Source organism: Xylona heveae, assembly GCF_001619985.1.
Source record: "Xylona heveae TC161 unplaced genomic scaffold L228scaffold_6, whole genome shotgun sequence".
In the NCBI taxonomy this organism is placed as follows: Eukaryota; Fungi; Ascomycota; class Xylonomycetes; order Xylonales; family Xylonaceae; genus Xylona; species Xylona heveae.
In genome coordinates this window covers 762,060-789,221 of record NW_017264198.1, presented here as the reverse complement: position 1 = coordinate 789,221, position 27,162 = coordinate 762,060, and the positions used below count along the sequence as shown (strand labels likewise).

Genomic DNA, 27,162 nt, shown 5'->3' with positions numbered 1-27,162 from the left:
CAGGTAAGATTGCTAGGTATTTTCATGAAGATAGTATTTACAATTGTAGTGATAATTGTAGTAATCCTACTAATCAAGATTTAGAGGTTGTTGCAAAGGCAGAGCTACTTTAGTACTAGAGGTAAAAGCAAAACAAATTCCCTGGGCTAGCAAGAATGACAAGGGATATACTTGCAGTGCCTGCAGCAGGTGTTAGTGTTGAGCAATTATTCAACATTGCTTGTAACATTTGTATATACTACAGAGCACAGCTTAGACCAGAAATAATCCATGATCTTATGCTATTGTACTACTATGAGGTTACTCAAAAGAAAGCTAATAAGATTGTTGAGAGTCAAGATCATATAGATAAGATTGAAGAAGAAAAGCAACAGCAATCTGAACTGAGGCAGGCTCTTGAACAGTCATTTATAAGTGATGATGAAATGAGTAATGAGGATTGTAAAAACAATATTGCTTTGCAGAATTGCAATGATTGTAATACTAATGTTGATGATCCAATATTATTTGCAACTCCCACTCACTCATGGCCTACTTTTTTGTCTCAATCACTATCTATATTTATTCTAAAGTTAACAAGATTAGTTAAAAGTTTTCAACCTTTGCAACAAAGGAAACCTCTAAACCATTTACATCATTGATAAATTTTGAAAATAAGTTTATTCCTACACATTTTATTCATCATACACTCTATATTACCTTCTTTACCTCACCCTTCTCTTACTTTACTCTCATGTTTGTTTTACTTTACTCTCACTCTGCTCTTACTTTTTACTAACATGCATTTAACAATAGAGTAAAACTACTTTCCAAATTTTTGCAACCTCTACTAGCACTCAAGATGATACTTAGTAAGTAAATCTAGCTACATATATAAAGAGTTTACTACTAATTACTGAGGGATCACTACAAAGATTACTACAATTGAGCTACACTATAATAGTATCATTTTTTCACACTAGCATTTTCAATTTGTCTTGTAAGGAAACATTTCCTAGTTTTACTAGCAGCCTCTTGTACTAATGGTTCACTACAAAGATTACCCAAATATAATAACACTTAAAAAAGTCTGAGAATGGACCAAAAAAACCAAGAAAGCTGCAAAGGTAGCAAAAGATTCAAATACTAGTTTACCTAAACACAAGGTGAAAGGCAATACCATTGCCCTGGGCAAGGCATGAGAAGATATGGAAATTGTAGATGGAAGCACTCTAGAAATAGGAACTCTGCACACTGTGTTAGCCATCAGTCAATATGCATACATTGTATGTTTATTTATTTAAAGGCAAAGGGTCATGATTGTTCAAGAATAAAATGATTCATATCATTTGATATCTTTATTACCATCTATAATTTATACAATTGTAGTTGTAATAAGTGATTCTATATTTGCCAACTTATAATTTAATTACTTAGCCAATATAATCTATATTATTAGCTTGTAAATAAGCATTAGTGCTAGTTGTAGTAATATTTGTAGCAATCCTTATATTTGTTTATAACTCTAAGTAGTTAGATCAGGTTTTTATGTAGGGTTGACTCAACCCTAGACCACTCATGGGTATAACTTGGGTCACATGGGTTGAATAGGTATCAAAATGGCAACCCAGGCCCATGAGTTAGGTTGTTAAAACACTATCCAAACCTGACCCTGGTGGAGGGCCAGGTTGGGGGCCTGGTGGACTATCCTTACTCATTCTGCAGTCTAAATAGTATGATGACAATCTTATTATTTACTTTATCTACCTGATCTAAATTGTTACATTATCCTATATTGCTCCTATTACTAAATAATATTGTAAAACACTATATTACTAGGTAAAAACCCTTAATGTACTAACAGAAAACTATCTAGAAAGATACAATCTAATACTTATCCATAGGTATTATCATAATAGTTATGCTTTAAGCATTTTTCTCTTTTTATTAAATTTATTTAATATAAATATTTTATCATTTGTTTATTAATGCTATATTATTAATTAAGCTTGAAGTTCTACAATTTACTTTTTAAGTATCATAATTACTATTATAGCTATTCTAGTAGTAGTTGTTTTTAAGTTACTAAATATAATGAAATATTTTTACTTGATCTATATTTTGTTTTAATATTAAATAGTTTTTCTATTATAATAATATTTATAGATAGATATTAGATAATATCTTTTTAAATAAATTTCTATTAATATTTTTAAAAAATTTTTATCTAATAATATAGTATTCTATAATATTATTTAATAATAAAAACAGTAGATAAAATAGTAATTAAAATCAAGTAATATAAGTAAATAAATATAATTATTATTAAACTAATATTTAAATATTAAAAATTAAATAACTAATAATATATTAAATAACTAATATAAATTAATATTAAAAACTATATAAAATAAATTTAACTATATAAAAAATTATTTTTCTTATATAAACAATTTATTCTAGTAGTTTTGTTTAGTAATTAGTATTAATTAGCTATTATTAGTACTAACTTTTACTAATTACAATAGATTATTTATTTTACTAAAATTTTTACTTTTATATTTTATTATTATATAACTTTTCTTTTTACATACTATATTCATGATTATTTGTTTTTTTATCCTTGTAACCTTTATTATAATTATTTTATAGTATTTAATAAAATTTAATATTTTTATAAAATTTTTAAAATTTTTAATTAAATATAAATAATTTAATCTAAATTATTAAATATAAAACTATATAATGAAATTATTTTCAATTATTTTGAATAGAATTTAATCAATTATTAAATCAATATAAATTAATATTATTTTTAATATTTTAAAATAATTTAAAAATTTATACTATCTGTATGTAAGTAGTTTTAAAAATCTTATTACTATTATATTTATTTAAAAAATTATTTTTTAAGCTAATATATAAAACTATTATAATACTAATAATAATTATAATTTTAAAATTATATAAGCTAAAGTTTATTTAAAAAAGCTCTATAAAAAATTTTTACTAGTAAATATTTAAATATAATCTAAATATTAAATTATCTAGTATATAGTAAATTTTATAAATACTATAATAAATATAATTAATAATTTTTTGAAAAATCTTACTATTTATAATAAAAAATCTCTAATCTCCAGCTATACTCTATTATAATAACTATAGTTAATAAAATTATAATTATTTATATTTAAGTCAAGCATGATAATTATAATAAACAATCTATTAATATTACTTTTAAAAACTGTTTTTTTAAAAAAATTAATATATAAACATATAGAAATAGAAATTAAAAATATTATTTAAATAAAAGATATTATAACAAAAATTTAAAATTTATTATAATTTAATTTTAAATTATTTAATATAATATAATTTAATTTAATTTAATTTAATTTAATTTAAAATATTTTAAAAAAAAAAGTAAAAAATATAATTTAACAGTTAAATTTTTATTTAAAACCAATTTATTTTATAAATTAATATAATTTTAAAATTTAATATTATACTATTAAATTAAAAGAATGTTTTTTTGAGTATTTTCAAATAAAAAATATATATAAGAAAAAAATTATAAAAAAAATTTTTTTTTATCCACAATTAAATTTTATATATTTAGATACTTTTAATATTTATATATTTAACAATAATAAAAAATACATTGCTGCACTAGAGGTGAATGTCTCATCTAATTAGTCAGGTAGAGATGCCTCTCTGCAAGGTATCACCACTTCTATGCAAGGGTTCTGTAGCCTGCTGCAAGGTGTAAATGATGAAGTAGGCCTGGATGCATGCATCATGTCATGAAACAGTCCCCTGTGGCCCCCCTAACCCCCCCCCCCGCCCAGGGGCTCCAGGGCCAAAATCCCGAAACCCGTGAGGTTTGATACATGAATGATGCTCACTAATTACAGTTAAAGCTTTTAGTATTATAGTTAAGAATTGTGGTTAAGAATCTATATTTTAACCTATCTAGCTCAATTTTTATGCTATATGCTTTGGGGTTGATATATTTCCAACATAGAATACATAGGTTTATTATAAAAATCATCTTTATTTTAGTCAAATTTAGGGAGGGAAGGAGGGAGAAAGCAAAGCTTTAACAGACTGAATTTTAATTCTTATACTATTTATACCATACATACCATACGTACCATACCATACGTACCATACCATACGTACCATACCATACGTACCATACCATACGTACTGTATCAGTAACCCTCTACCCTCGATATAAAAAAATACTCCAAAGTCCACCACCCCCATGAAACATAGGATGTCACAAAACAGAAGGCCTTGCATCAATTAATTGATCCTTGCGTTGGGTAACGTTGGGTAATGAAACCCTTACATGCAGCTCAATTATATAAGGAGTCAAGATGGCCCTGGAATCTCAATTCTTTCAACATCACCGTGCTATGACTACTATGCTATGACTACTATGCTATGACTACTATGCTATGAAAACAAGCTTCCCCGGCGAGGCCGTGGAGAATGCTAAGAGTCCAGACTAACCCTTCAGACTAACCTCTCAATAGGGACCATCCGATCGCCGGACTAGAAGCTCCCAGCGGCCAGCGGCCAGCGCCCAGGAATCGCCCGTTCAACTTGTTTTTAATATAATAAATTTTTTAATTTAAATTCTTTTTATCTTTTTATAAGTTTCTTGAAAAATGTTTTATTTTTTAATTTTTTTAATTAAAAAATAATTAATGATAATTATGAAATTAGAATAGTTCTTTTAAGAGTGGAGTTAATTATCTTAAAACGTATCTATATATCAATCTTAGGTACATTTATCCAGGAAATCCTCCTAATAATACACAAACTTCAAGTATATTTACTTTTATGTATACAGACTGTTGGTCTTCAAAATTGTACAATATAGATTCAGTCGCTGTTCCGAATCAATGATACAAGGCTGTGTGAAAGGCTACTAATCTTCCGACGCCTAAGATTAAGTGCCTACTGATCCACCACCTCTACGCTTTGGGTTACCGCGACCAGGGCGCTTTTTGGGTGCTGTCCGTTTTGCGGTATCACCGCCCTCGATGAATTTGAGAAGCTCGTCGATGTTTCTAGAATCGAGGGTGCTGGAAGCCTGGATATCCTGGCCAATGGCTGGTGAAATGATTTGCCCGACCTGTGGCTGGGGCCGGGTGCCCATGGTCACTCGAGGCGTGGCGTTTACTCGTCGCAGTCTCCTAGCCTGGAGATCTTTGGCGTGCTTTGCCACAGAGACAGCATTTTGGGTCAACTGCTCCAACCAGCTCTCAGCTTCCTTGGTGTTCTTATCCTCTGGGCCGAGTTGGGTAAGGAAAACGTTGTATGCCTCGCGCATGCGATTCACAGCGCTCTTCGAGTCCTGATCGAGTGCCAAAGCTTGCGCCAGTTGGAACAATAGGGTCGCTGTATTGATGGACTGTCTCCCAGAGAGTTCCTCACTGATGGCCAAGGAGGCTTCAAACCATAGCCTGGAGTCGTGGTACTGCTTGAGATGTTGCAACATGACAGCTGCGTTGTTGATGGTAGTGATGGAATCCGGATGTTTGATACCATATGTAACCTTCCAGAGCTCTAGTGCATGTCGTACGTAAACGAGTGCGGCGTTTGTGTTAGCATTCGCATGCTCGAAAAGACCGAGATTCAAATAGCCGAGAATAGTCTCAGCAGAATCAATGCCAAGCGTCCGCTCGGAGACTATCACACTCTTCCGTGCCAGCTCCAAAGCGGCACTTTTTTCATCTAGGCTGTAGTACAACATGGACAGTTGATAGTACACTCTGGCAACTTCGGGATGCAGAATGCCATAGATCTGCTCATGAAGAGACAGAGATTCAAGAATCAGCTCTTGACCAAGCTCCTTTTGGTTCTGCGCGAGTGAAATACGCCCAGCTTCTAGAGCCTCCTCTGCGAGTGAACTCTGAAAATTGTTAGCATGGTCTTGCAAACCCATTGTATTCATCACTTACTCTTGGGGACGCATCTTTGACGATAGGAGCGATATTGAGTATGTTCTCGGCACCAAAAGTGGAAATTGGAGGCTTCGCGGAGACATTTGCCACCGTAGACCCCCGAGTAACCGCCTTTTTCTTCCTTTTGTTGCTCCCGTTGGAGGTACCATTGGAGAGAAGCGAATCAGACGATCCATTCAAGGTTGGCAGCTCTGATTTCACGCATTCGATCTCTCCCATATTCTTGAAACAATACTCTTTAGCCTCCAACTGGAGCCCCAGCTTCAAGGAAACCTCACGAAGGAGTTGTAGATGCTTCATCCTCGAGGTCCAGTTGACGGATTTCAAGTCATATCTGAACCTCATGCAGACCTGACCCTCAACCTCTTTCTGTAGGCTTCCTGGAGTCACCTTCTCGAATGCAAAGTCCCCTTCAGGATACAACGCTCGCAATGACTCGTCGATTTCCGGAACTGGATTGCTGTTCAATTTGGAGCCGAGGAAACAGTTGAGGAGATGTGCGATACAAGGAGCAGCGAATGGCCCTGGTAGATATCGGAGATAACGATTGGCAATGTGTTTGAACGCTCGGGAAGTCATCTCTTGAATCGCCAGTGACTCGAGAGCCTCGAGCCGTGGCCCATGGAGCCGTGCAAGGATTGCAATTTCGCCAAGGTAACGGATATTTATTCCTCGCTTGTGAAGCAATCGAGTCAGAGACTGCCCATCCATTGGAAAACCTGTATCACCATCCTTAAGATGTTGGACCTGCAGAAGCAGTCAGTAAATAATCCTGAACACCATCACTCGATGGTGGTACGTACCAGCGCAGGTAAAACATCTGTAGTGAGATATTTGCAAGCCGCCCTGACCTCGGCTTCATCCTTCGCCCATTCAGCTTTCTCTTCCGGAGTCTGTGGTACCTGACCACTGAATACGTCCGGGTTCAAACCAAGTTGGAACTTTGACAGATCAATGCGGTCAAGAGCTTCGTTCGAGTTGCCAGAGGCTTGGTCTTGATGCTCATTTGTGCCGTTCTCATTTTCCTCAGTAAACGCTGAGGGCTCTGATGAAGACTTTTCTGAAATCCTCTCCTTCGGCGTACTTTCATCGGGCTCCTCATTTTTGCCATCTCGCCGATGGTCTACTTCGGTCCGTACAAAGTCCCTCATCCTCGCCCTCCAGTAGGATTCGACCAATTCCGGCCGCAAAACCGCCATTCGATGAGGATAAGGCGTCTGCTGTCCATTTTGCGCCACGTTTTGGTTTTCAGCATCTCGCTGACCTTCCAACCAGGAAACGTCCAAAGGTGTGATCCGGTATAGGTCTAACACATACTTTCGCCCATCAGTGCCCAAGAGACCCTTGGTCTCCACGCTCGCTTCGAGCTCATGTCGTGTTCCTTCTTTGTCCCAGACAGCGTGCTTTTTGGCCCGAAACGCCTTTGAGACCTTCTCAAAGAGTGGCGCAAAGCCTTCATTCTCCGCGACAACATCTTTTCCTTCCACACCGCCATAGTCAATTTGGTGCTCCCCAGGTTCTCGTTGCTTGAATATTCCTGGGACAATGCTCTGACCAACTAGACGCTTTCCTAGGTAATCTACCACTACAGTCCCAGGTGTAAACAAGCCAGGAATGTCGAGTTGATTAACAGCCTTTACTCCCAAGACGTCTTTTCCTGTCGCTACCCTGGCAGCCTCATCCCCGCCCTCATTCGCAAACGTTCCAACGCCATCCGCTCCAAAGCTGAAAAATACGTTGTTGTATACGAAAATCTGCGCATCCCTTTCCTCCGTTGGATTGAGCGGTGCTACTTCCCCTTTAGCAACCAATACAGCACCCCTGGCAGCTGCGTCGTTGAAATCAGCGTACAGTTTACATGCCAGTCGCTCTCTGAAGACACGATCTTGGACTGTTTCTCTGGGCAACTCTCGGGTTGACTGGAACTCCTCATTCCAATCTCTGAGGGTCTCAGAGGTCTCAACACCGGAGATGAGATAGTTTTCCTGGGTACGTGCCAGATCTGCCTGGTGGCTTGAAATAGATGAGTTTGCCAAAGGGACTACCCAAGGATTTGCAGGTATCGCATTTGTTAATTGAAAAGTGCTAAGAGGGTCTTTTTGGTTATTATACTCTTGGAGACGCGCAAAGGATTCGTTAAATGACGGAGAGAGAGCAGCGAGCAGCGAGAGAAGAGAGTGTGCTTTGTGGCTTTTCGGCAAAGCTTTGGGAAAGGGATCGAATTTGTTGTTTGAGGACTTGTTAACGAAAAATCCGGATACGTGCGACGTAATGTGGTACTGTTCGCCTTCATTTGTAGTTATTTGAAGGTAGAGAAGATGGCCTTTCTGGCGAAGGTAGTAGGGGGGTGGGTTCCAGGATGACAGATAAATAGCCTTCAAAGTTCTCGGTGCCGGTTCTCGGACGGCGGGTATGAGTGTCTTCAAAGATCCGGGGCTATCGAGATCATAATTGACCATTGGATGAGCCTCCTTAGAAAGGGTATTTTTCCCGTCGCTATTCTGCGTTATCTCTCCGGCGTTGATCTCATCATGGAGGGACAAGCCAGCAGAAATTCCATGCAGAGTGTCCACTCGACTTCCAGCAGCGCCTACGAGCTCCCTTATCCGCACGATATGAATTCGGGCCTCCTTTTCTGTATAGGGATCTTCGACGAGATGCAGTTCTGAACCAGGCGAGAGGCCAGGAACTTCAGACAATTCAATAAAATCATTAATGCGCTCACCATTGTGCTCCAAATGGAAACAAGAATATTGAAAAGTACTGGGCGAGTCGATCAATGATTGTCGCACATCTTGTACTTGTTCCTGCGCCGACACCTATTGACCATTAGGCTTTTGCTTCCTGGCTTTCGACGTTGTCTCTGGACGTACCATAATATCCGTCTTATGGGGTGCATGTGGTAACCGAACAGTCAATTGAAACACACCTATTCTATGATTGATATCATTGAAATATCTTGAGGGCAACCACACCCGATTATTGGGGGATCAAACATACTGTCAACTGGCTGACCTTCGGTCGGCTCTTGGCTTTGCGAATCAAAGGCATTGGCATCCGACAGAGCATCCACAGAGTCCTGGGTTATGCCTTCGTGTAACTCGGGAGCTTCTAGCCAAGCCGATTAGCCTCCTTGTACCCTCGTGGGTTGGAGTGATGGCCGACTTACCGGGAGAAGCCATGACTAGATATAGTTCTAAAAGCCTGTAAAAAGCAATTGTCTGTTGTTTTGGTTTTCGGGAAAGCTCTGACAGATATTGCTAGTCAGGCTGAGTCCAAAATACTCGGACAATATGACGAGAGCCTTCGTTGGAAGGCAATTCAAAGAAGGTTATACAGGATGTTGAGGACGACGGTACCTTTGTCCGAGAAACCTCAAGAAGTTTTGAGCTCAGGAGGGCCCGAAGACCAAGTTAGAGCCGGGAGCCGTCTATTCCTTCAAATTGATTGGCGGCTGAGCTGCTTAGCCCGAGGACCCAGACGACGCGAAAAATTCATTGACTGTCAGGGTACAGACGTACCTCCATATCTCCGCAGATCGCTACAACCGTCCTAGGGGCAGGAGAAAAATACTAGAGTTACTAATTGAGCGACCATCGATTTGTACATTAGACGGAATTTTTAATGATTTCATTTGTACAGCACCTGCTGCAAATCTGAAACTAAAAATTCGATGGCATTGCTAATGAGTACTACACACCTTGAAAAATTGATAATTTGCCGAACAAATTTCTCGCCGCTGGCCTTCTAAAAGTAACAGAATATTTTGAACCAGGTCGAGGTATCAATGGAACCGAATTTCATGACTTGCGAAAATATGCCATTTGTCAACTGAGCCCAAAACAGAACCAAATGCAATCTAACATTAATATACATCCCTCGCAATCAATACAGTGAAGGTCGGCCTATGGTTAGAGCAGGGACCAGAACCTAGGCGCTATCATCCTTCTTGGCCGCATCGAAAACACCCACTTTGTTGACGTTCCCTTTCGCGTCTCGCACAGTGAGGTTATAGCCACCACCATCCAAGAGGTCCTTGAGGACTATTTCTCGGGTTCTGCCCAAACTTTCGATGTCAGAAATGCGATCTAACGTTGCCTCAAGGTGATAGGCGAAGTCCTCCTCGGAACAGATATCTCGGAACGCCCGCTGCATTGGTACTGAATCAGCTCTAACCATCGCTCTCGAGTCAATGGTAAAAATATTAATATGGTCATAGCTTTCAATGAAATCGGCCCTGGTCATTATTTGACGTGCTTCATGCAATGGAATTTCCGGTAATATGATCCCCCTTTCTTCGTCATGTGAGCGACCCATGGTCTTTTCCTTGTCGACCAGAGCCTTAGCTAGAACCATGGCTGCAGACTTTTCTTGAGATTAGAATGAAGCCTAATGATGTTGATTTCTAGCGGGCACCAAAACTGACCGAGTATTTTTGTTCATCCATGACATCGTCATCCATCTCTGCACCTAAGATCCAGCATTTATTCAGGAACCATGTTTTCTCCACTTGACAGATCTCATCACACGTTCGTAGCATATCGGGAGATTTCGCAGCGCGATTGAGATAAGTCAGTCTGCCACCAACCTTAGAATACACTTGCTCGAGAATGCTTGAATCCGTGAGCTCCTTGAAGTATTTCCTGCGATACTCCCGTAATGCTGTTAAAGCCTGAGACTTTGGTAAGTCCAAGATAGGGAGTACCTCCATTCGAGTAGCGTACTGCTTCAAGCGCTCGTATACCCAGTAGTCGTCACTGTTGAGGACAACAGTAACGAGGTTGCTTGCAGCCCATTGCTCTGCCCTTTGCTGAATAAGTTCGAGAAGGTCACGACCATCCTCGTCATTTCTTAGTAGATGAGTACTATTTATGATCAGCACAAGAGGCCGACCAGTCCTCTTGCGCCTTCGCAGCGCGACTTTCTCCAATTTGTTGAATGCTCTTTCAATGTCGAGCAAAGCAGTAGTGTCCCTGGGACCTCTAATGCTAAAAAGCGATCCTATGTAGTCCTCATGAAATTCGAAGTCGAGAGCCTTTCCCAGTCGTATCCGAAAGATTTCTAGATCTGCATGAGCTTCAAACATGGAGACTCCATCGCCAGCCACTTTTTGCATGGCAGCAATAAGCATAGACGATTTCCCGGTTCCCTTCTCCCCTATTAATAGGTGGTAATGACCACGATATGTCCCACTAACGATAGCGTCGATTTTTTTTTGTTCCTCGCGTACAATCCAATGTTCCGCGTCATCTGGTCGACCCATTGCTATGGAAGGGACTTGCCTTCCAGCAGCAGCTAGCTCCAACACAGGATCTCCAGGCTCGAAGGCTCGTTGCACCTTTTGGAGCACCAAGTATTTGTAGTATTTATGATAGGCATATCCTGCCAGGCTGTCGTAAGAGATTCGTATTAGATTATCGTTTCTGTTTTCCATCCTGAGAAGCTGGGAAAGGGGAAGAACATAGCATATGGCGCACCCAAGAACAGCAAGAGAAGCAAAGGTTGTTGCAGCATTTTCAAACATTTTGGACAACGTTTGATTCCAATTATTCTTTTTATGTGACGAACTCTCTCCGGATTCTCGACGTTCATTTCCTGTAGCAATTGAAATATTAGATTAATTCGGGAGGGAACTTATGTAGACTCATCATTTTACCGTCTTGGCCTACTACAGCAGAGCCTCCGCCATAAGATCCGGACTGCGTTGCTGGCTCTCGAGCATTTGAAAATTGGCGATGTAAAAAGCGAGGTCCTTCATCGGATTTGAAAATGTATGACGTTTGCCTGCCTGCGAAGGTTTGCTTTCGGGTCAATGGGCATTTCACAAGATATACCGACGATCGCAAGAGAACAGTCGCTGGGAACACGATTGCCATTGCGAAGAAATCAATGTCCAACCATGTCTACTTCTAGTGGCATCAATAAACAAGTGACTGTCAAAGCTCCACAACCTGTGCAGAAGCTTGCTCAAAGATACTCCTAGCTTTAACGGAAGAGTTAGGTAGCTAGGTCCCGTAGGTAATCCAGTAAGGAAGAGAGACCAATCAATTAACCTGTTCAGCTATCCACCACAACTCGACCTTGGTACGCCTCCATAGATGGGAAAACAATGAGATCAATATACAAATCGCATGCGAGCGACAACACGAATCGCTCCCTCTCCTAGCACGCGACAGGAGGGACCTACTACCGAGTACGTAGCGAGTGTCATGGGGTAAATACTCGTACCTTACTATGGTATATGGGTGAAATTTCGTTAAAGAAATACTTGAGATTATTATTAGTAAGCTAAACCGAAATGTATCTATTAAGTACCACTCGTGAAATTTCACCACTTAGTGTAACCTCCATTTGTGTCAATTACATCTTGACACTGCTGTCTCATAGTCAAGATTAATTCATCCAAAAATTCAGCCCTGATAGCCTCCTAGGCCTCCTTGATGTGCTCTTGTAACTTATCCAATGAGACCTTGGGTTCAGGATATTGCTCCTGAAGCCAATTCTTTATCTTTTTCCAAACAATCTCTATTGGGTTGAGGTTAGGAGAGAATGAGGGCCAAGATACTACAGTAATTCTTCATTCCTCAAGATCTTCAAGTGTAGACCAGGCTGAATGGCCTGGAGCATTGTCTTGCATGAAGTCAAGACCCTTAAATCCTTGGATTTGCATGGCTAAAAGTCATAAATAACCATTAATCATGAGTATTATATGGGCCTGGTAGGTGTATTGATTGATAAAGCCTCAATCCTTCTCCCAAAATATACCCAGGCCTAGAATGTTTGAATGGAAGCAGCCCCAGAACATCTACCTAGATTTTCACTGCTCCTAGATTAAAAGGTAGTCAGGTTCAAGCTCTTCTCCAGGCCTCCTTGTGACCTAGATCTTCCAAAAGTTCCCAGCCATAACCCAAGTTTCATCACTCTACAGAATGGTCCTCCATTCCTTTTCAGTCTAGTGTATGTAGGCTTAAGCCTATTCAAGCCAGAGTTGCTAGTTTTTTGCTAAGAGGGAAGGCTTCTTAAGTGCAAAACAGCACTAGTAACCATGTCTCCTCAGTGTAGTTTTGACTAACTCTGTACCAACCTCTCTATCTGGCCAAAGCTCCTCAGCCAGCTAAAGATAAGTCATTCTTTAGGCTTTTGCAGAGCTTCTTACAAGCTCTTTAACTCAATTAGCCTCATCTTTTGATAGCCTGAGGGCCCTGCCAGCCCAGAAGTGCTAGGGTGTTGCCTAGTGCTTCTTACAGGTATACTGGACTGCTCACAGCATATGTCCAAGGTGTTGCACAATAGCCTCATAGATGAAGCCTTTTTTCCAGAGGACCAGGATGCACAGGTGCTGATCCCAGGTCAATCAGCTGCAGGGAGCCAGTGGAGGAGTGGAGGGAGGTGGTAGAGGCATAGCAGGAGCCAGTGGCCTTGGTGGAGCTGTAGATCCATCCATGGCTGGATGATAGGTGCAGTGGTGGGTCAAATGGATCACATCATGAGCTTTATAAATGGTGGTGAACATGCTGGCTTGACACAAAAGTAACACGATCAGTTGGCAAAAGAGCGGTGTGAATGACTTCAGTTGTACAAGACCTACTATGCCAAGAAGTTAGCCGACAAGTAAAGATTTAACGAAATTTCACCCATATACCGTAGTACGTACTCCGATAGCTTGGGACCGCACCCTGCCGCACAACCCAGCTATTTTACCTTAACAGGCTTAGCTCTCAGTACCTAGGGACCTCAAGACATCCTTGCTTGGAGGGTACTTCTTCTGGTCAACAAAACAAACCGCATACACTCTCTTCTACCAGAATTGATATGATGTACACAGACCTTAAGGGATATATCTTGCTACAAAGACCGCTAAATGCACATATTCAATATATTTAGTTTCTAGCCTGTAAAGAGCTCATTATCCCGCCCTTCTGTCCTACTAGACGTGTTTGAAACCTCACGTTCTTCCGCCTCATCAACCATGGCAGAACCCTTTGCGCAACCGTCTTACAACGCCCGGTCCCGATACCAGCAGCCACACTTAAAGTCACTGGAATCAGAGAATGAAGTGATATGGACAGCCACTCGGTGTAATCGACTTTTGCGGCCCCTTTCGTCACGGCTGCTTCTGTTGCGGAAGTCATGCGCCAAAGCTGGACCGAAAGACATGACCGCCGATTTTGACGACAGTTACCTCTATCCAAGAAATGTTGCCTTCCAAAATAAATATCGGTTGAGTAAGCATACAAAGGCAACGTATAATGAAGATCCGGAGTGGATCCCGATTCAGAAATCAAAGCGCAAGATTAGGCAACAATATACTGGGCGTAGGACGCGACTCCAAAGTGAAGGCGAGGCAAAGGATTGCAAATCTCCGAGATCGACATTGCCTCCAGGAGAAGTCATTGTGCCTACTCCGGCAATCGCTAGAAATCTGTCAATAATACAGGAGCCTGCACAAAAAGATGTATCACCGAAAATAAGCAATCCTAGAGATACGAACCTTGCCACCCCAACAAGAACGAGGTTGCAAGGGAAAGGAAATACTATTTTCTCAAATGGGGCGCCAATAAAACAACTCATTCACGGTTCCAATGACACGCTCGAGCCGCAGAAAAGAAGTTTGGTAAATGGGATCTACGCTGCCCTCGACTGCCTTCTGCGATCAACAATGGGGTGCCGAGGTGCTCAAATTGAAGGAGCCCCTACTCTCTTGTTGATGTGTCTCAGAAAGGTTCCAGACTATGTGATTGAAGAAGAGATTTGGCTGCGAGAATCGGATAATCTTGCGGAACAACCAAATTTATCCTCCGAAGTCTACTCTGAATTGGAAGTGCTTGGAGCCTCAAATTCGGGTGGATGGACGCCACTGAGACATGTTGTCAGAGCACATGGAATTTCGATGATAAAAAGGGCAATTCTTGAAGGAACGTTGAACGACGAGGCTGTGAGGGGTCTTGTGCTAATATGTACCAGAAATCGTGCCTTCAGCGAGGCGGAAGTTCTACTCTCTACTATGCTCTCAGTATGCAGAATATTTGAAAAGCCCACGACACCCCAAAATAGGCTCTTTGATTTGAAACGCTCAGCTAGTCTCCACACTCTGGAGCTTTTCGTGAAGGCATCCGGCCGCCGAGGCTACCTCTATCGTCAGCTAGATGCTCTTTTCCGAGGTGGGCAGATACCCTTGCAGTGGCTGGCAACCGAGGATTTGCTTTCGTTGTGGAGCCAAATTCTTCAGACTTTTCCTAACTCAAACAACGGCCATAAGGAAGGCAAAGATTTGATTTTTAATGCGTTGCGGCACCTTTGCCACCTAGATAAGGATTTTCTCGGTCCACAAACGCATCAGCTCCGCCTACGATCATTGGACGCTAGGAGAAAAAAGCGAATGCGAGAGCAACCCTTTTCCTTTCTCCGAAATTCTTCTCAGTCGATAAAGTCGCCGTTGAAAAGTCGGATTTCCCTTGATCGGGACCAGGAAGGGTCACACTTTCCTCTTGAGAATACGTTCTCGAGCATTGCTGTTATTCTAACCGCTAAATCTATGCTTCATGGAAATAATAGTCATGGAGATTCAGATATGCACCTCTTCCATTGTATCTTTCTGCCTCTCCAGTCTCTGGCGCTTGACATAGAGAGAACCACCGAGCTTGGAGTGTTGAATCCTCCATTCAGGCTGTCCCACCAGCTCCACAATCGTCGAGCGTTACAAGTTGTTCTGGCAAACTATTTTGCCTCAGCGTGCTTCGACCAAAATTTGAGAGACATGCCCTCTGTAGTAACAGAGAGAAACCTTCAAGCATTACATTCGCTTTTAAGAGGAATAAGAGGCTCCATCAACGCATGTGATGGGTTCGAAAGTATTTCTAAGTTCATATGCTCTATTGCGCGCCGCTGCGGCAGAGTATACAGAGGTGATGGCTTCTGTCATCTTAAATCTCTCGTGCGCCTTCTTGTCTCGATTGCTGAAAGCAGCAGCTCCATCCATACCTTCCGCCAAGAAAAGAGATTACTTGCTGGAATAGGGCTTGATAGCGCCATGCATTTTTCGGAGCAGACTGGATCCTCTGAACATCTTCAATATGCACAAGAAATAGAGAAATTCATTATAGACAGCGATTTGGTTTGGAGTGAAACACAGAACAGGGGAGGGACCTCAGCAGAAAGCAGTCGAACTAAGTTTCGATGGGAAGAAGGCATCTGCGAATGGATAGCAGAAACGCCGACGGCAGCCATTCGGCATAGGGCTTGCTCAAGAGCCTCGACTCCCTGCACTGCCAAATTAAAAACCACTACCTCTGATATACAGAATCCTGGAGGCGATGCTAAGAAACACAACAAGTATTCTATCAAGGATCGAGGTCCACAGATTCTCATAGTTGAAAGTGGCTTAGGTCGTCATGGAAGGGAGGAAGGGAACTCCCTGGTCCAATACCCTGTCAACTTTCCGAACAGGTATATATCGGAGAGAGGAAACTCAGACATCATGCAGCGCGTCCCTTCAATCTTAGATGGACAGGTAAAACGCCGACTCTATGAAGCCTCTCTACCATCCAGGGACTTTCGTTGCAAGCGACGTCGGCTGAACTCTTGGAGTCGCGCTGACAATGTCAACATGGTGTCTGAACTCTATTCAAACTCATCGAACCTGCACAAGGATCGACCCATATGCGAGCATTCAGATGAAGACGAGCTGGCGACTGGTGAGTCGGAGGTTCGGATTAGACCAACGATATCATCAGGGGCCCTCAAGGAAATTGGCAATGTACAGTGCTATAGCCCCTCAACCTCTTCCGCACCGCGATCCAGGTACTGGGCACAGCGCCAGATGCGCAAGGTCATGAGACAATTAAATACTGGCATAAACGGAGATGGAGCGAATTCGGCTGAGAGCGAGGATGAGTTATGCCAGTCGGCGTGACTTTTGGATGAAAGGCTTTGCGCCTTTGAATCTCCTATGTCGAATCCGAAGACTGGTCGGCGCTCGTTGAATCAAATAGCACGGACGATCTTTTCTTCGCGTGATGCGAACTGGTTTAAGGGTGCTTTCTCATAAAATTTCTATCCCGATGTGTCCAAAAAACGTTGCAAGAAATATGCTTTTAGGAGCAGAAGGAAATTGGGTAACATTCAGACTAGAAGTTCGTCTCATGGACTATGGCGACGAAGTAAAATCCCTTCCAGATTTGGTCAATTGCGATTGGGACAAAAAATGGTTTTACGCCTGGAACCTTTGAGGGATTTTATGAGGTAAATGCTTCCAAATTATACTAACGATACTTCCCCGAAATTTGGATGATCTACAATTTAAATAATGTAGTCGCGAAAATAAGAATCCGCGGGAATCGAAATCAGTCAGATTAAGACGACGATAAGCTGCCAAAGGAGAAGGGAGAACGAGCTACTGCCCCCGTCAGAGATGCAAATGACATAAGATAGAAACCTAAGGTAGGTAGGTACGCTATGGGGGAACGTAATGTAGACACAGTTGGTTCCCAGCCATTACCCTCGCTATATTTACAGGCCATTCTCCCTCATCCTTCAGGGAATCATAATTAACCCAAGTGCGTATTTTCTATTAGTTGCCTTTGTATCTTTCCCGTACAATCCATTGACGATCAAATGTACGATGCTGTGACTAATACTACAGTTAGCCCAACATCACATCCATTGGTGAACCCGCAAGACGTAGTTGATAGGTGCATGATACTAGGAAAGTGGATCAAAGCTCTGATGTTGGTGCGAGGGTGAGCCCGGCGTGAGGAGCCACCGAGGCGCAACGGGCCAGCATTTCAGAAATTCCGTTTTATGGCTGAAACAAACTGCGTTGCAGATCTGCCGATCAAGTCACATCAGCACCAATAGAGGCGCTGTGTCACGAGATCCACCGCACCCTGAAACAACCCAACCGTTTCTAAGTCACAGTTGAATGGCTAGCTCATGCAGAGTGGAGAGACTCTTCCGCGCACCCTAAAACATTTCAATGCAGGTACTCGATTTCAGCATCCGCTATTCGGGTGCCTTCTCTGTCAAGATCGAACAACATTCTCCTCTCTTGTACTTGATAGTTCTATCAACGACCTCCGCCATTCTTTGTTGTTTTCGTCGAGAAGCACTCTCTTTATTGAGCATCTGCTGGACAGATCCAGGACATGAAAGAGAGGTTTGACAGGCTCATATCATCTCTTTGCCCTGCTTTCAACAACACTCTTTTGTCAACCGTTTACAAACGACACGCAGATCTTACGAAATTGCCTTTGGTTCATGATATCAACGAATTTGAGACTTTCGAAGCTTGGAGTATAGTTTTCTAAAGTCTTTGTTCTAGACCAGTTCCCTTCACTTCCGCTCTGCAATTCGAAATCTCTTTCTTCGCAAAGACGTGAAGAAATACTTCTCTTCTCCATTTGTGCGCTGCAGCCATGTCAACACTGCTCATACGAGGTCAAGTACTGGTACTGGTTGCCAGTATCTACTCCCTCGCTGTCAGGGCTGAAACCGCCCATGAACAATCTTCCAGCAGCAAACATAGCGTTGAAGGCAAAGATGACCCCACTATCGCTTCGCTCGAGAATCAAAGATTCACGAAATTTTTCTTTGTTGCGCTCTTGTCTGTGGTGGCAGCTATAGCGTGTTATCAGATTGCTCTCCAAGGGGTCCGATATCTTCGGACCTTGGTTTGCATGGGCACAACGTCACAACGATACTTTACAAGGCCTCACAAGTTATTTGCTTCAATGAAACAGCACATCTTCTACGCTCCTTTGTTTTCGGTTAGGCACAATCAAGAGTTCCGCCTGTCTTCCGCGATCAATTTTGGTACACTACCAACACGTTTCCAAGCCTTATTTTTACTTGGCTACTTAGGAATGAATGCTTCATTCTGCGCTGTGAGCATTGATTGGAGCAAGGACAGACAAACTGTCCTCGAAACCTTACGCAATCGGAGCGGGGTTCTGTCGATTATAAATATGCTTCCCTTGGTCCTCATGGCCGGACGCAATAACCCTTTGATATGGATCCTCGGCATATCTTTTGATACATATAATCTCCTACATCGTTGGTTTGGCCGCATTGTTGTATTGGAGGCTTTAGTACACACTCTGGCGTGGACAATATCAACAGTTGAGAAATGTGAGGTGCTTGTGTCCAGATAATCTTTTTTGGAATATAGCTGACATGTCATAAGCGGGCTGGCCGACAGTAGGCACTGCGCTGAAGCACAGTAACATGATACTTACTGGTCTTATTGTAAGATTTCCAGATTCCACAAGGCAGGCACAATTTATTGACATGCAGAAAGGGAACCGCCGCTCTTGTTGTGATCTTTCTGCAATCACCCTCAGCTGTTCGTCACGCATTCTATGAAGTATTCCTTCATTTACACATTGCTCTTGCGATCGTAGTAATAATAGCGGTTTGGGCCCACTTGCATCGTTGTCCTCGAGAACGGCAGGTCTTAGTCGGCGTAATAGCAGCATGGGGATTTGAAGTACAGTTTCCTGAGCTTATATGCCTACTTCAGACATTTATGGCTAACCTTTTTAAAGCGCACTATGCGATTGGTCTCACTTGTTTACCGAAATTTTGGACAATCGAAAACGACGGCTATGGTGGAGACATTGCCTGGAGATGCTCTTCGAATCACGGTAAAATTGGCACGCCCCTTCAGCATCGTTACTGGTCATTATGTTTATTTATATATGCCCACGGTGGCCTGGTGGACATCTCATCCATTTTCGGTAGCTTGGAGCGAAGAGCAACTGGATGAGGAGGACTCTATACAAAAAGATGAACCGATACTACAGCGCAATAGCCTCGAGCCGCGCAGTTCCTACATATCCTTGATCGTACGCCGACGAACGGGTTTCACAGACAAGCTCTTCCAAAGAGCTGAGGCTGGTGTGCATGGCCGGATTCATGTCAACGCATTGATTGAAGGCCCTTACGGTAGTTTTTCTGATGGTCATTGGAAATGGTAACTCACTAACTCCAGGATAGGGCGCCAGCAAGACTTGCACTCTTATGGCACGGTCATGTTATTTGCTGGAGGCGTGGGAATCACACATCAAGTCCCTTATGTTCGCAACCTTGTCGAGGGATTCGGAAATGGAACAGTTGCTACTAGGAAGATTATTCTTGTTTGGATCATACAAAGTCCGGGTAAGTGTTTCAGCCATTCGCTTTGAGAGACTGGCCTAACCTCTTTGAAGAACACTTGGAGTGGATTCGCCCGTGGATGACGACAATACTCGGAATGCCTCGCCGACGGGAAGTCCTTCGCATTCTCTTATTCATTACCCGTCCGCGATCGACGAAGGAGATTCAGAGTCCTTCTGCAACAGTTCAAATGTTCCCGGGAAGACCGAATATTGATACGCTCCTTAGAATCGAAGTAGAGAATCAAATTGGAGCGATGGCTGTCACTGTCTGCGGAACAGGTACGCTGAGCGATGATGTTCGGCAGGCAGTTCGCTCTCGCCAATTGAAATCGAACATCGATTTCATAGAAGAATCTTTCTCCTGGTGAGAGATTGTCAGTCATGCAAAGTATACATGGACATTTGAACTTCCATGCATGCTTAGGTGCCTATCGATTGGAGAGAGCTGTTGTCTGTCACGTAACTTTGGATATTGTTCGGATATTGTTCTGCGTTCCTAGAGACGCCATAGATAGAGACATCATCGATGAAGGCCATTTGGTGCAAACATGTCTGAAAACGATATTTCTTCTTCTTCCATTTTTTCCCAATAGCTCAAGGAAAAGCACCTGGTGATATAGGATGATAGATTTTGCTCGCTCTAAGTCTGAGATGGTGTGGAATCTACAGGTAGTAAAGGGAGGCAAAGGACTGGTGTTTAGCAAGCCAATGGATGGGATTGTGCATGTCTGTTTTGTTACAATACAGAATATGAGTATAAATAGACCTTTCACTGTGCCGCGGTTTACGTACGGAGTAGGGGCGAGGCGAGTTTGAACACGCGCTAGTTCCGGTTCGCTTGAGCTCAACCTTAAGTTCTGGCGTCGCGGGAGGGCGGTAGCTCTCAAGATGCAACAAACACCGACACGGTCCAAGAAATATACAACTGTCTTTTCATCCACCACGACACCTGATCGGCTTGCCGTACAATCGAGTCTCTTGTTTAACTCATCAGAAATGGATAATTATGGTTCACGACCTCTCGTTCGGCCTGTCTCTAAGCTTCCTACATATCTACGATTTCCCCTTCTCGTCCTCTTGAACTTGACACTCTCGACCTTGCTTTATTCCTTAGCTGCCGATCATATTGCCGGAGAGCTTGCCGGTGTCAGTCGCAGCGTGAACAAATGGGGAGAAGTTATAGGCTTGATCGCATGGAGGTCGATAGAATTGGGGTGCGGATGGTTTTTTAATTTTGATGGTTAGTCCTTTGGCCCCACGACGCAATCTCTGCTCTCGTGGCCAATTACCAATACTGGTGCTGATTATGTTCTGCACAGGTGTTGACCTTGGTTGTCTGACCTTGCTCTCCCATCTACCGCCGCTTTATCTTTTGGTAGTCTTTTACTCGATCCACCCAAAAACTGTTTTCATATCAATGTGTATCGACGTGTTTACAACCTATATTTCCTTTCGCCTCCTTCGCCCTTTGTCCCTAGAGCACAACACGGCCGGCTTGGATACTACGTTCCCAAACCTTCCTATAATTGAAGATGTACCTCTCCGATTATACACGACGCTATTGGCGGCTGGGATTTACGGCGTCGCCTTTTTCTCTGCCTTTTCGACTTGGTTGCCGGTGTATTTGATCACTTACTTCGATGGTGTTCGAGATCTCACCTTCGCTCATTCTGCAACGCTTCCATTGTTAATTGCCTCATTTATTCCCGTGGGTTATTCTGCCAGAGAGTTTCTTTTCACCCCTTCTGCTGGGGCGCGAAAAGACCTGGGTGAAATCCGCAAGGAAGCTTTCAATCCTGAAACCGCCACGTTTGGGCAGACTTTGCGCCATAATTTATGGTTTTTTCCAAAGAGGACTAAGATCCTCATTGCGAGGACTGTGACCCTCATCATAATAAGTACATTTAACACGTGGTTGCAAACCTATGTGACCATTGAAGGGGTGAATGCTTCTGGCGCAGTTGGTTGGGCTGGTGTATGGGGGCTGGCAGCGATTGTTACTTCTTTGACTTTCTGGTGGGTTGGGAATGTCTAAGGTGAGGACCAGTATATTTGAGACCTTCAAGCATGATAAGCTAACATTAGAAATAGTTTTTTTCCGTTGCTTTTGGAGCGGCTGGAGGCAATTTGCCGATTTTTAATCTTTGTAGCGCTCTGTTCCCCGTATTGTGTGGAGTGTCATCTTTATCAACCAAAGGTCCCATAATACTATTGGATTTGTTGCGTTTGAAGTCTAATAATATACCCGCAATTCCTCCAGTTGTATTCCTAATGGGGCTAGCAGGCGCTCTCTATCTGCCATCAACACCTATGTCCCGAGGGAACAAATTTGGAACCAGAAATCGTCATCTTACATATTTCTAGCACTCTGGAACGACCGAGAATTGTTGTGAAACCCAAAATCAAGGGACAACTCATGTTTACTCCGTTTTCGTGACAGATTGGGGGGTCAATCCATTAACAAGCATGCTTGCTTGGACTGCTTCAGAAATTTTCCATTTCCACGAATGCGATTCAGCATTCCAAAATTCCAAAATCCTGATTCATGGTACAAAAGCGTTCCATCAAACCCTATCCTGGGCATATCATCGCCCTTATAGGATTGAGGTTCAGAATTAGCTTTGAGACGCGGCGGCGCAGCTCTTGTGAAAATTGGAACCAGCCATCTTAAGGGGTTGTAACGCAAACCGTGTGCTTGCTACGCCCATACAATACGATGCTACGGTAAACTGTGGGAACCAGTGCGAACTAGAGGAGGCAGGGGAGCGAGGGGAGGTTTTCTTATCCAAGATACCTTAGGTATTTGCGGGGCGACGCCGATATACAGACGATAAGTACCTCACTAACTTTACTCGTGAGACGCATGATAAGCTGTAAAAACAGAATATTCAAGGGCAGTATCAGCGAATATAATTAAGAATCACTTTACTTGTCGGACATCTTTCGTTTTCCCTCTATTGGAAAGCTGTGCACACTGCAATTTATGAGAACGTCTTCAACACTGTTTCGATTCGTTCTGCCTGAGAGTTTAAGTTATTCTAAGCCACGTCAACCCGGATTGAAGGATTCATGAAACAAGGTTGTCCTGAATCCTCCTGTACATTTCGGCGACCCATTTGCTCCATATAAGTTTCAGCCCAATTCTCTATGTGACAGAACCGCCTGCGCTCAGATCAAGGATGACCCAGCAAATAGAAACACAACTCCTGGCGGGGGCATATTGTGGAGAGCAACAGGGACGCCCCCGGGATTCTTCTGGCGCATCTCGCGTTCGTCGTTTTTCACTCCGACTTCTCGAATTTGACCCTCCACCGGGCATGTGGCATGCCACAGGAGAATCCCTATCGAAGGCGCCCAGCTTGGCGGATATTCGACAGGGGGATTTTGATCATAGTGGATGGAGAGATCGGGGAGAGCGTGAAAGAAGAAAAGGCTCAGTCAGTGGAGGTACCCTTTCAAAAGCTGACCTACCCAGACTCCAACAGAACAAAGCTCCAAATATAGATCCAGGCAATATTTTGGTCGAGACAGATGAATGTGAACATTTTCCACCTTTCATAGATCGAGAGGGCAGAAGCGTCCCCTTGGAGAAAATTAATCAATCACACGAAAATAAGCCCTCAACCTGCCAGCAAAGTTTCACCAGCATAACAGGTCGCCCTTCGAATGGATATTTGAAAACCACGCCCCTAGGATCGGTCTGCATTACTCAAGCAAGTCCAGAAGGAGAAGAAAGCACTAAGGCAATCAATGAAGTACCATTTAAAAGGCATACTTGGACTCAGTCAACATTGATTGGAATGAAAGCATACTGGAAATTTTTCTTGACACCTTTCGGTTTTGTTGTTACTATATACGGGCTGAATGTTGTTGCGTGGGGGGCCATGATATTCTTTCTCCTAATTAATGCTGCCCCGGCCATGTGTCATCCAAGTTGCAACGACATTAACTCGGCACGCAGAAAGTGGATAGAGATTGTTTCACAAATTTTGAACGCCCTCTTTTGCGTTACTGGTTTTGGTCTGATTCCATGGCGATTCCGCGATCTTTTTTATTTGCTCCGGTTTCGTTTTTTAAACAATCAGAGGAGTCTTTCCAAATTGGCTGGGATCCACCGAAGTTGGTTCAGGCTTCCCGGACACTGCTCGCCGAATGCGAAGCAATTTATCGATAGACCAATGCATGATATTCAGGAGTTATCAACCCCGATATCTGCCTCAAAAACTCCTTCGTCTCCGCTCACAAGCGTCCGTGCTCCATCCACGGCTGTCTGGAAGCTTGATTTTGTTATTTGGTCGTATGTCTTGAATACATTTTTTCAGGCTGCTCTGGCTGGCTGCATGTGGGGATTGAACCGATTTAATCGGCCTAGCTGGACGACTGGATTCTTAGTTTCTGGAGCTTGTATTGTTGCTGGTATGGGTGGTATGATGGTGTTTTTTGAAGGGAGAAAAATCAAGAGGGTTGAAGGTGTCGTGGCGCAGTCTGACACCAGAAGAGATATAGAGAACGGTCATAATTCCACTGAGGTCAATTCAAGTGTGAGGTCAAAGGTGAATTTCAATTCGAAGTTTGGGCACAATGGAAAGAGGTGCAGAGACTGAAAGGTTTATGAAGAGAAAAAAGCTGCTCGAACGCAACAAGCTAATAAGCTCAATCCAAAAGAAAAGACTGTATGATGGTCAAAAGGGGCGCTCTCGATGAGCTTCATCCTGCGCTGTGAGTTGCGATTGGAACGGCCAGTTGAGAGGCAATTGTCAATCAGAAGAATCTAATACGTCCCGAGCTTTGGCAGCGCAACCTTGCAATTAATATGATAGAAGCTTTCCCATGGCCCAATACTTGAGAATTTTTGAAAGTAATGCTTCTTGTTCCGTAATCTAAACGGGTTTTCAGTGCTTTCCCAAAAAATTTGTGCATAAAGTAAGCGGCATGATCTTCAATTGAGGATGCAATGAAGGATAAACCCAATATACGGAGCTGCTGGCTAAACAAATGCTAATGCCCGAGTTCTAATATTTTACTTCCCTCGCGAAAAAATGCAACAATGACTTTATCTTCTAAGAGTGGATGGGAATTTACAGCCTTCAAAGCTTAACGTATTTTCTGTCGTTTTGCCACTTTTTCTTTTGCCGCTTTTTCTCTTCTCTGGACGATAGCTTCGGCTCCAACACCGCCGAAAACGAGACCCACTCCCCACCATTGCATCCGGCTCAGGTGGTGTCCGAACCACACCACGGATAATACCATAGTTAACATTTTGCGTGTTACTGTCACTGTGACTAATAGGAGAGAGGAAAAGTTTGCCAATGTATAGACTGGAAATGCTCATGTCAGTGATAGATGATCCACAATCAACAACTAGACCGGGACAGAGAACATTGCTTCAACCAGACGTAAGCGTGAAGCTCAACAAGAAACCGACTTACAAATAAACAATTGACCAAGCGCTCCGCAAGCAGCAAACCCAAGAACATCTCTTCCAACGTTGGGATGCCTATGAATGAAAGATAAAGCTGCGGTAAATTCCCCTTGATTATTTGCCGTAGCCATGCCAACATATTCACCAAAATTTGTGTGAACAAGGTAAGGAGAAACAAGCAAATAGAGCCCTGTCAAAAGTGTACTCATGAGATTCTGTGCGCACATCATTTGTGGTCCGGAGTATGGCTTAAAATTCTGAAAGACATAGTCTTGAGTAGAGTTAGTGAGCCCATCAAAGAGGAGGTTGACGCTTAACAGTAAAAGACCCCAAGAACTGCTTCCATTATTATGCGTCTTGGATTTCTTCGACGACGAAGGGTGGTGAAGCGTGAAAATGGCAACGCCGGCTGTGACTAATGCCACAACAGCGTATTTATAGAGCGGATAACGCTTGCGGAAAATTGTGAGATGCAAGGCCATCACGGGAAGTAACTTGCATGACTTCGCAAGTATAAAAGTTATATAATCGATATGTTTAAGGCTTGCGTAGCCAAACGGAGATGCCAGCGATGACGTTATTGCCACGAGCACGAGAGGAGCAAAAATGCGCCTTGACGGAAAGACTGGAGGCACCGATAGTCCTTTCTTAGACGTAAAAAGGAGGTAAGTATAGCTGGTTAACGTCGCGAACGTCGACTGGATCGTATTCAAGAAAATCGAAAAAGTGAAGACTTCTGGCGACGCAGAATCTCCATAGGATGTGGTTGTAATTCTTTCTTGGAGAAGGGCCCACGACAGACTGCTTATTGTGAGCACAGAATTTCTGGAAGACTCAAAAGAGCAGGCGGACCCACAAAGAAATGTAAATACCACCCATACATATGAGTAATTGAGCGACACCGGCGGATTTAGGAGACTCATGGGGCTTCGAGTTTAACCCGCTCGAGGGTATATTACTTGCCATTCCGTCCTGTGCTGGGAGGGAGGTTGTGGGCTTGCGGGTATAGCCGTCGCTCGACTTCATGATGCCTATTTATTCTAATACGTATCCGATCGATGGTACCGCGCGCGCTGGGAAGTTGAGAACGAATGCAACCGAAAGGCCTTATTGCATTTGAAGTGAGCCATGCCACCTGTTCAAATTAGAGGCGAAGCCGGATAAGCTACCTTAGATAGCTGATAACTACTGGCAATCTGTCATTGCTCTGTTTGATTTGTTTGCATTGCGTTACATTCTCTACTACACCATGAGCGCAATAGCGTACACAGTATCCGTACAGGCTAAAGCAAATTATCTGGGCGGATGAAGCGCCCTACATGCTGCAGGCGTGATATTAGGGAACCCGCCAATTTTTTCAGAAAGCCGGCGACACTATTAATAGAGGCAATATGCTGTAATTGGGGGCTGACAGCCTATACTGACTAGCGTGTTTTGCGAGCACTGTATGAAATGTTTCTGTTCATGATATCTTTACGAAATACTATATGAAGGAACTTTTTTTTTTTTTTGGAAAAGGAGACTAGATTCATCCAGGCATTCAACAACTTCGAGTATGATGAGTATGAATTGACTTTTGACATTTTTGTTGAGCTAAGACGAGATTTTTTTTTTTTTTTTTTTTTTT

At 42.7% G+C, this 27,162-nt stretch overlaps 6 protein-coding genes across 6 annotated transcripts; 3 read left to right on the top strand and 3 right to left on the bottom strand.

Moving 5' to 3' along the window:
- Positions 1 to 4,729: 4,729 nt before the first annotated feature.
- Positions 4,730 to 9,316, bottom strand: L228DRAFT_256108 (eukaryotic translation initiation factor-like protein 3 subunit CLU1/TIF31). The gene is made up of 6 exons (XM_018333908.1): positions 9,130 to 9,316; positions 8,961 to 9,071; positions 8,834 to 8,889; positions 6,764 to 8,779; positions 5,958 to 6,707; positions 4,730 to 5,908 (listed from the first exon to the last, which is right to left on the bottom strand). Exons 1-6 carry the CDS (start codon positions 9,140 to 9,142, stop codon positions 4,943 to 4,945), a joined length of 3,912 nt encoding a protein of 1,303 aa, XP_018187783.1. The 5' UTR covers positions 9,143 to 9,316; the 3' UTR covers positions 4,730 to 4,942.
- A 574-nt stretch (positions 9,317 to 9,890) lies between these two features.
- Positions 9,891 to 11,484, bottom strand: L228DRAFT_253339 (hypothetical protein; the record flags this gene model as incomplete). The annotated part of the gene is made up of 3 exons (XM_018333740.1): positions 9,891 to 10,325; positions 10,387 to 11,350; positions 11,438 to 11,484. The coding sequence occupies 3 exons, from the start codon at positions 11,482 to 11,484 to the stop codon at positions 9,891 to 9,893; spliced, it is 1,446 nt and encodes a 481-aa protein (XP_018187782.1).
- A 2,445-nt stretch (positions 11,485 to 13,929) lies between these two features.
- On the top strand, positions 13,930 to 16,872 carry L228DRAFT_239220 (hypothetical protein; the record flags this gene model as incomplete). The annotated part of the gene is made up of 1 exon (XM_018331121.1): positions 13,930 to 16,872. The coding sequence occupies one exon, from the start codon at positions 13,930 to 13,932 to the stop codon at positions 16,870 to 16,872; it is 2,943 nt and encodes a 980-aa protein (XP_018187781.1).
- Positions 16,873 to 18,240: 1,368 nt separating this feature from the next.
- On the top strand, positions 18,241 to 20,608 carry L228DRAFT_148782 (ferric-chelate reductase). The gene is made up of 6 exons (XM_018329261.1): positions 18,241 to 19,085; positions 19,141 to 19,202; positions 19,255 to 19,443; positions 19,502 to 19,901; positions 19,953 to 20,114; positions 20,165 to 20,608. The coding sequence occupies exons 1-6, from the start codon at positions 18,374 to 18,376 to the stop codon at positions 20,479 to 20,481; spliced, it is 1,842 nt and encodes a 613-aa protein (XP_018187780.1). The 5' UTR covers positions 18,241 to 18,373; the 3' UTR covers positions 20,482 to 20,608.
- Positions 20,609 to 20,903: 295 nt separating this feature from the next.
- Positions 20,904 to 22,192, top strand: L228DRAFT_148793 (hypothetical protein). The gene is made up of 2 exons (XM_018329262.1): positions 20,904 to 21,353; positions 21,433 to 22,192. Exons 1-2 carry the CDS (start codon positions 21,002 to 21,004, stop codon positions 22,146 to 22,148), a joined length of 1,068 nt encoding a protein of 355 aa, XP_018187779.1. The 5' UTR covers positions 20,904 to 21,001; the 3' UTR covers positions 22,149 to 22,192.
- Positions 22,193 to 24,891: 2,699 nt separating this feature from the next.
- Positions 24,892 to 26,463, bottom strand: L228DRAFT_247864 (UAA transporter). The gene is made up of 3 exons (XM_018332738.1): positions 26,392 to 26,463; positions 25,543 to 26,336; positions 24,892 to 25,431 (listed from the first exon to the last, which is right to left on the bottom strand). Exons 1-3 carry the CDS (start codon positions 26,412 to 26,414, stop codon positions 25,208 to 25,210), a joined length of 1,041 nt encoding a protein of 346 aa, XP_018187778.1. The 5' UTR covers positions 26,415 to 26,463; the 3' UTR covers positions 24,892 to 25,207.
- Positions 26,464 to 27,162: the final 699 nt, after the last annotated feature.